This window comes from Clupea harengus, chromosome 11 (genome assembly GCF_900700415.2).
Source record: "Clupea harengus chromosome 11, Ch_v2.0.2, whole genome shotgun sequence".
NCBI lineage: Eukaryota > Metazoa > Chordata > Actinopteri > Clupeiformes > Clupeidae > Clupea > Clupea harengus.
The window spans coordinates 7,141,554-7,150,241 of record NC_045162.1 but is presented as its reverse complement, the minus strand read 5'-3'; the positions used below and the strand labels follow the sequence as shown (position 1 = coordinate 7,150,241).

The 8,688-nt window shown below is 43.4% G+C and overlaps 1 protein-coding gene across 1 annotated transcript in view; it reads left to right on the top strand.

Moving 5' to 3' along the window:
- Positions 1–8,688, top strand: part of jarid2a (jumonji, AT rich interactive domain 2a) — a 40,635-nt gene continuing 31,947 nt past the window's right edge. The window contains exon 1 of the mRNA XM_031575742.2: positions 1–813. Within this exon, the coding sequence (XP_031431602.1) occupies positions 769–813 (45 nt within the window). The 5' untranslated portion in view covers positions 1–768. The remainder of the gene's footprint in view (positions 814–8,688) is intronic.

The window sequence follows — 8,688 nt, the reverse complement described above, 5'->3', positions numbered from 1 at the left end:
CTGTTTGAAGTAATCTGATATCTGAACAATCCGAAATGTCTTCAGTTTGGTTGCTGATATTTTTTACCACATATGTGACTAAATAATTTCTCCATTTTCACATAGCCTCGCTTACGTTTTAGCCTACAGAGTTGCCCTTTGGTATAACTAGTAATCATCTACAAATTGGGGGTAATGTTTGGGCGTTTAATTGGGGACAGTAAAGTTACAGGCATTTAAAGTTACCGCGAAATGTGGTCATGCGTTGTGATAGGACTGTGCTGCCGAAGAAAGACACCAGCAGTTCGTAATAACATTGGTGGCGAGGAGTTCGCACATTATCTGATAACAACGGTCAAATAACTCTGGACGTCATTTTCACCGAAATATATAGACATTTACCCCGACACAATGTAACATTTAACGATAGATAATCGCCAAGGGGGACGTTACTGCGATTGCGGGCTGCGCTTTCTGGAGGATTGACGACGCTTTTTGTATGCCTAATGGAAGATTCTGAAATGCTTTATGGTGGATATGTTATACCGTGGTGATTTTTCGTGTTGAACCGGGGTTTCCTCTTCTTGGATGTATATTTTGGAATCTTCTTTATGCGATTTGTGATTCTGCAGAATCGAACACAGGGATAAAACAATCTCTGTCTACCTCGCCATATCGCTACCCGGGATTTAAATTATCACGTGTTATAACAACGGAACCATAAATAGTAGCCTACATCAAAATTAATGTGGCGACTCAATCTTTAGCGAATACAATCTGGATTGCAGAATGAGCAGGGAAAGACCCAAGAGGAATATCATTCAAAAGAAATTTGTAAGTGCACGTTTGATTTTATGTCTCACTAGAACAGCTTCCACATCAATCTTACTGATGTTAACTTGCAACGTTACCTTTAGTACAATTTAGAAATATCCTAAACCACCTGAGAATCATGCACGAGAGATATTAATTCAAGCATATTTGCCATTTGTTTATATGTGCTCTTAAACGTATCGATCAAGCCCGTCAAAGGCTTCAAACAGATGGGAGTTGTTTGTTTATTGGACGCACGTTATTACTTCAGAAATGGGGCAATACATCTGTTTATTGAGGTGTGTTCGTAAAACGGATTTTCTAAGAATATCTGGAGTCTAATAGTTGACCCCAGAAATCGCTTTGTTTGCTATTCTCAGAACGCAGGCAGCCACATTTCGCCTCTGGCTTTTCCGGGTTCTTTCGCCATCCGCGACTACTAACCCGGTTTGCATTGGCAGTCTTTTTGTAATCAATCTATTGGTGATAGAAGCACTTGGATAGCTTGGTAATCCTCAAAACGGTCATGGGGTTCAAAGTGTTGCACACGGCCATGTATGTAGGAGTGTCTTTAGCATGTCTCGTCTGGTTCAGGACCCTGGATGCACCCTTGATAGCTGTTGAAACCGTCTAATTTAATGTGATCATTCAGACGCAAATGCAGCCTATGTTGGAACTAAAATTAGTGATTGACCTCAGGATTAGGACGCTTCGTTTGAGGCCTTAAGATAGCCATGAAGTCATTGTTCTCATTTTCCTACTCTATAATTTAGGGATATGACTTCACACAGTTGCAATTTGTGTTGCAGTTTACATTAATGCCAGTCTTCTGTTGAAGGAAGCATTGTATATATCTCCCCACCAGTAAGACCAGTTCAGTGCAACTTCAGAAACATGACAACCACAATTATGTTGACTGCCACACAGAACACAATGGAGCGGCTGATTTGTGTGGCAAATATGAGGGCTATGAACGAGATATTCTGGTATTTCAGGGACGTATGTAATAGAACTGGACTATGGAGGATGTGTATGTTTAGTGGCATATTTGTATAGTCATTGTACACTCTCCCATGAGAAAAGGAGAACTCTGAAGAATCTTCATCTGAAATACTGTATTTCCTCTTTTAACTGCTATACTGCTAGTCTATTTGGTGGTTAAGGTTCATGTGTTAGCATACGTGCACATGTTCCACCATTTGCAAAGTTAAGGCATGGTATATACAGTGAGTCACACCTCATGACATTTGATTTACAGCATGGCATGCGGTGCAAAGCTGTATGTCAAGGGTGAACCCTATAAGAAGCTGGGTGGACTAAGTAATAGACTACCTGTGTTGTTCCTGACCGAATGTAAGTTTGGAGGAACAAAACCAGTAATGGTGGACATTTGTGGGCCTGTGCTCTGACAAGTACCTCTGCCCTTGTAGTTTAACCTCAACTCAATTAGTGTAAGACTATTATACATGCTTGGCTTAAGAAGAAGGTGGATGAAAGAACAAGTGGGCCTTTACTGCAAGAACTTAGCTAAAACGACACTTGGCTACACCAGATAAGCACCTTTATGTGATCAAAAGCAATGTTGACACACACACACACACGCACGCACACACACACACACACATGCAGAGTATGTTGTTTGTATTTGTGACAGTGTAAAGAAAGTCACAAGATAAAGACACCTGTTAAAACATGTCTTCGGTGTTAAGAAACTGAGTGAGAGAGAGAGAGAGAGAGAGAGAAATGACAGTGGTTGTAATTGCAAATGACAAGTGCAGGGGGTTGAGAGGACAGCTTTGCTAGTCTGTTGGGCGGTGTGGTGGTCTAAAACGTAATTCACTGCCATGTGCTCTAAAACTTAATTCACTGCCATGTGTGAGGATAAGCACAGCTGCTCCAAGGCTTTTGCAAAATGTAAAGAGGCTGTCAGTGTTTGTTTGAGTAGGCACACAACTGACAAGTCCAGTCAAAGAATCTGACCCACTGAATGGTACACACACTCTCTCGTGCTTTCTCGTTCTGCCTTTTCCCCTTTCTGTCTGTCTCTCTCTCTCTCACACACACACACACACACACACACACACACACACACACACACACACACACACACACACACACACACACACACACACACACACACACACACACACACACACACACACACACACACACACAAGCATTCTCTCTCTTTCTCTCACTGTCTCTCTCTCTGTGTCTCTCACTCACACACACACTCACACACACACAAAAATACACACACACACACAAACACTCACACACAGAGGGCTCTTTAAAGGCCACAGTGTTGCCTTGTGGCATTAAAACTTAATACCAGGCTCTGGCCTGACTTGGAGTATCACTATAATCTGTGTCAGGCCTCTGTCAGGCTCCATCTGAACTGAGTCAACGGAACGGAGATGATTCGGCCGCTGCAGCCAGAGAGATGTGCTCAGCATGTTGTGCTTTCGGGACAGATTGCGAGCATGCAGTACAAAAATGTGACCTTTATACTTATGGAGTGTGTATGGATTGCCTGGAGAGGGAGAGAGAATCTGAACCCTGCATCTGCGGTGGACGGAACCTAACCCACCCTAGCTATCTTGCAACAGTCAGCATTTCACACTCTTCTGATGCCCTCCTATAATTTGTTTTTGTTTACACAGTGGCTGCACCGTCTCATTACTGCTGTTATGTAATTTGATTGGGAGCAAGGATTGTGAAAAAAAGAATAATTATGTAACCTTATTCTGAAGTGAACCTAATGACTTTGCTCCAGCCAGATTATTGTCAAGATAGGCCGGGAAGTAGTTTTGCCAGTGATAAGAAAGATTATCAAAGATCACTCACTGTCCAAAGAACAATAATAATTAATGAGATCTCTTGTCTTACATAATATGCTAGATGATTACAAGCCTGACTAGCTTTTGCAGTTTGTTGGTATATAGTCACATAATCCACACTTGTATTTTGTTAATTCAAATGTTTTGTACCAATGGTTTGTACCATGTTCCGTTAATTCAAATGGTTTGATGTGACCTAGATCTTATATCAAATGATTGGTACACTATCCACCAAACAGACACTTGATGGCTCTTTGGTGTTTGGGCTGTGAGCCTTGCAAGCCACAAATGTATGTCTTGGCTCTCCCTTCAGTGCGATGAAGTATAGACTTTCCATGCATCACAGTCTGCTTTCACTTCAGGTCGCATTCTTTACATTTCTTTATGTCCCTCAATTTATACCACGCAGAGGGAGTTTTTATCACAGGGCTGGTTGTCAAACCTCTGGTACATTATTCCTCTTGTGGCTTAACAGTGTTTGTCAAGAGCCCCCCTTTCGCAGCAGAGAGATCTCGGCCCTCAGAGCAGATTCCAGTCACAGTACATTAACCGACACGTTAACAATGCGGGACACATGCACTGAATTATGGGAAACATAGATTTTCACTCATCTATTTATCGCTTTCAATTTCCATGCATTGTGGAAATATGGCTCACTAATCATACCAGACTGCCATCGGCCACCGTGGTTAAATCATCTGGGCATGGCACGTAACAAAAAAATTACAAGGAAACCAGTGCGGCTCACAATTATTGGTCAGACTTCCCTTGGAAACTGTAAAGAAATCGTAAAAAAAGGAAGTGGTCTCGATGCTTCTAATGTTGGATGGGATCTGATTGTTGACCGCTAGCTTTTCCTCAGTCTGACATTTTGGCAGCTGTGTTGTCATTTCGGTGACACATGCCAGATTTAAATGCTTTGCGCGGTAGCTAAAGGACAGGGTAACAAAAGGATTATAACTACCTAAGCAGAATTATTAGTTTTCCAACAGCCACAAGATAGCCCTTGTAAGTACTTGGCTTATGGTAGCTTGAGAGGAGTGTAATTGTCCACCGACAGGCAAGTCCTAATGCTTCCAGATGTGTTGCAGTCCTCTGTGAGAACGCCATCTGTCCTTGCAGTTGAAGCGAGAGAGAACACCTTATAATTCACATAACCAACACTCAGCCGTCCACCATTTTCTGAAGATTTTTTCGAAGATTTTTTTTGCACATATTTTTTGGGCTCAGAAACATCCCGTGCTGTGCTTCTCATTTGGTCGGGCACATGAGCGTGACATGCTGTAGCAGGTCCAGGTGTTTTCCATCTCAGGGCTCCAGGAGAAGCCGGCCCCGGAGTTAGGGTTAGCAGTCCTAACTCAGCCTGGGGATATCCCCAGTCACAGCGCGGTGGAGGCTGCTGTTCTGCTCTGCACCTCCCATGCTAGACCTGCTGGCCTTTGGCCTGATACTCTCTCTCTCTCTCTCTCTCTCTCTCTCTCTCACACACTCTTTCTCTCTTTCTCTCTCTCTCTCTCTCTCTCTCTTTCAGAGGCTGAGCCAGGTTCTGTTTACATAGATCCTTGAGTGTGAGGCTTTCCTTCTGTGCTCTGAATGGGAGACTCTCACTCAGCTGTTGTTAGAGGGCACATAACAGGAACAGTGGCACTACTGTGAGTCAGGCCTGCCCTTACAATTTGGGCTGATCAAACCTAATGTTAAAAGTTTGACCTGATTTAAAAAGAAAAAAAAAAAAGAAAGAAAGAAATAGCTGCTGTGTGTTTTCTGTCGTTCACTGGATTGGAAATAACATTCGATTATTTCGAGACTCCCCCGGAGTAACTATTAATATTTAACCAACTACCATCCTGCTGGAGAGAGGGAGAAAAAAGAACCCTGAAACATCTTGTGCCACTCAGCCCCAAACGAGCCGCTGTGTCCGTAATGATCATCTGTCATGGAGCAAATCCAGTTTAGAGTTTCATTAGGTAAGGGCAGGAAATTGGGAGTAATGGACGATATATCTTTCCTGGTCAGTTCACATGACATTGGGCCTAATATAAGCTAACGAAGTAATGTGTAATGTCCAGTCTTGCCCCTTGGCGTCCTGCGGCAGTTGTGTCGTCAACGCTCAGCGTGGTAGAACTGAAATGGCCCTCCCAAGCTTGCCTCTGCTTGATATTGAACAAACCAATCTCCCAACCCCACCCTACTGTTGAGCGTAAAGTAAATACTTCCTCATTTGGATGGACTACTTATCAATATTTTTTCACATTCTTGTGAAGAACTTGACATGAGGAGAACTTTTTTTAAGCTGCTTTTCATAGCCAGTTCTATTTTCTCTATCCAAGAATAATTGCGTCATTTTTTGTGTGTCTATTTTTTTGAAGGTTCATCCTTGAGTTTCTCCATGAGGTATTCCTCTTGCAATATATTGCCAGTTAGAGGAAAGCCTGTCTTTAGAGGAGACGAGTTGAGGGCACTGACGGCTTGACTGCTGTCAGAAAAGGCTTTCGACTTGACAAAAAGATGTTCCTTCAGAGCACAAATTGAAGGCTCGTAGTCCTTTTGATATAGTGTTTTGTTCACCAGTAGTACAATTACTGGTAAACCTGAATTATAGATGTGTGTCCCTGTTATTAAAATGGCCTCAAATCAGACCTGTGAGTTTCAGAAAGAGGTCGTTACGTGACTGAGCGTGGTTGCACGCTCGGTCTAACAAAAGTATCAGTCCGCCAGACGACTGATGGCATAAACACCCTGTTTGCTGTGAGAAGCCTCATGTGATTTAGCGAAGCATTGTCTCTCCTAATGCCAAAACAAAGACATAAATCACCACAGGAAATATTCCAAGGTGCCAGTCATCTCCCCGAGCCCATCCCACTCCCAGACATGTCCAGCTGTGCTCTAATTAAGCAAATCACTTCTAGGATCAACACAGACTCCGCCGAGGCACATGCAACCAAATGAAACAAGCCTGGTTTTATATTTTATATATATACATATGTGTGTATGTGTGTGTGTGTGTGTGTATGTGTGTGTGTACGAATGATGTTGAAAATAATTAGTACATCAGTGGCAAGACAAGATGGTGTTTTGTTTTGTGAGAGTGCACCGAGATATAGGTTAGTTTGCTTTTCGGTTCCTGTTCCTTCTGTGCTCAGAGGGCAAACCTGGCACTGATACATTATGTATCGCCGCCGCCGATGTGCCGTAGACTGAAGCATGTCCCAAGCATGTCCCTCCGTGCTTTGTGCTGCCACTCTCCTTCAGGGACCTCTTACCCACACTGGGCCCCCCTTTGTTCCCAGTCTCCCTTTCTATACAAAGGGTTAGGGGATAATATTTCACAACAGTTTTCCTTTTTTTCTCTCTTTTCTTTTTACTGGTTTGACTGACTCGTTCCTTTCCCTCGCAGGGAAGGGTCAGTACCCATCCATTTTCCTTCAAATTCACAGCTGCATTCAATACTGTGGCTAAACAGACTTTTTTTTTTTCTTCTAGAAAAGCCTTATGCCACCACCACCACCGCCACGCACTCCTCGGACTCCTTAAGCCTGAATACAGAAGGCACTGGAGCGCGGGGCGCTGAGCTGATTCACGACTTGGGAAGTTGTATTCCGGTGACAAAAAGCGGACAAAAGAGAAGCATCAAGGCCCATATGAGTGAATGAGCTGTTTGATGTGTGCCAGAGAGTTATAGGTGCACATGAGAGACAGGGAAAAAGAGAGAGGGAGAGAAAGGGAGAGGGAGAGGGAGGGAAACAGAGAGAGAGAGCTGGGAGGCCATGGGCCATGTGGCTGTTGTCATGGAGAGGGAGGGGATGAGGAGGCGGAGCTGTGATATCTTGGCTCTCCCCGTGACAGTCTGTCTTGGCTTCTAGGTGACTATTTGGACGGTGCCGTCAGAGAGAACAAAGTGCCCTTGATAAGTGAGCTAAAACCCTGTCGTGGTGTAATCAGGCTCTTAGCGAGACCCTTGGGCATTGTCTTTTGTGTGCATTACAGCCAGTAAAAATGAGGGACAAGGGCCATAAATGGTACTGCTAAGATTTGTAGTGCTGACATATCGGCATATAAATGTTTTATTTTTTTGCCCGAAAGGGGTGTACACAGATGAAACATATGACAGACATACTGTTGCATATTTGCAGTGTCATCATTGATTTGTTTTTATTTGATTAACTGAGGAATGAAATAATTTTTTATTATGCCGCCTTTCAAACCATGCCTTCTGAAGGAAATGGTAGCTTTACGATCAAAAGGAGATTTAGCTTTTTCCTGCAAAGTAAAGCAAATTACGGTACTACATTTTTACACAGTAAACTGGTTACATTTGATTTTCACCTGGTAATTCAGATAAAATACAGCTGATGTAATTAAGCACACAGCTGGGGGGAAATCCACCACAGTCAACACTTCCCCATTTAAAAAAAACCATCAACTGCAAACGGCAGATAAGATTCATGCGGTGGTGATGTGGCCAAGCCAGCAGCTGCTTAGTGTGGATGCAAACAGATTGAGACAAGTCTAAACACCTCAGTTTTGTTCTTGGAACAAAATCCATGTTTTTCATTACTTGTTTGTAGAAGCTGGCTCTTTTGTCAGACAGAGACAAGCAGTCTTCTACTACTCTCTGATTGTATCACGTAAAAAATGATTAACCTGACAATATTCACACCGCTCATCGTTGTGCGGCTAGTCCCCTAGCAGCTACAGGAAGCAGATCAGACACAAATTCAAGTTGAGATACGAGCACTAAATATAGCCCGAGTCTCAAGCCTTATAGGCTTGCTTTTGTTCAGTGAATGAATGCATGTCGTATCACATGAGCTCGGCATTTTCTTTTAGGCAACATAACTTTGATTCAGAGGGAAATATTCAGTCGATGGATTTATCCACTTGCTGTCTAAATCCTTTGGCTGGCTGACGGTAACAACCCTCTGAGTCCCCACCACCCCCCCCCCCCCCCCCCCCCCCCCCCCCCCCCCCCACACCCCCTTTTTAAGCCTGAGTGTCATAATGGCCCTGCAGACTCTGGTTTAGTGGAAAGTATTCACCTCCTCTAGAGCTCTGC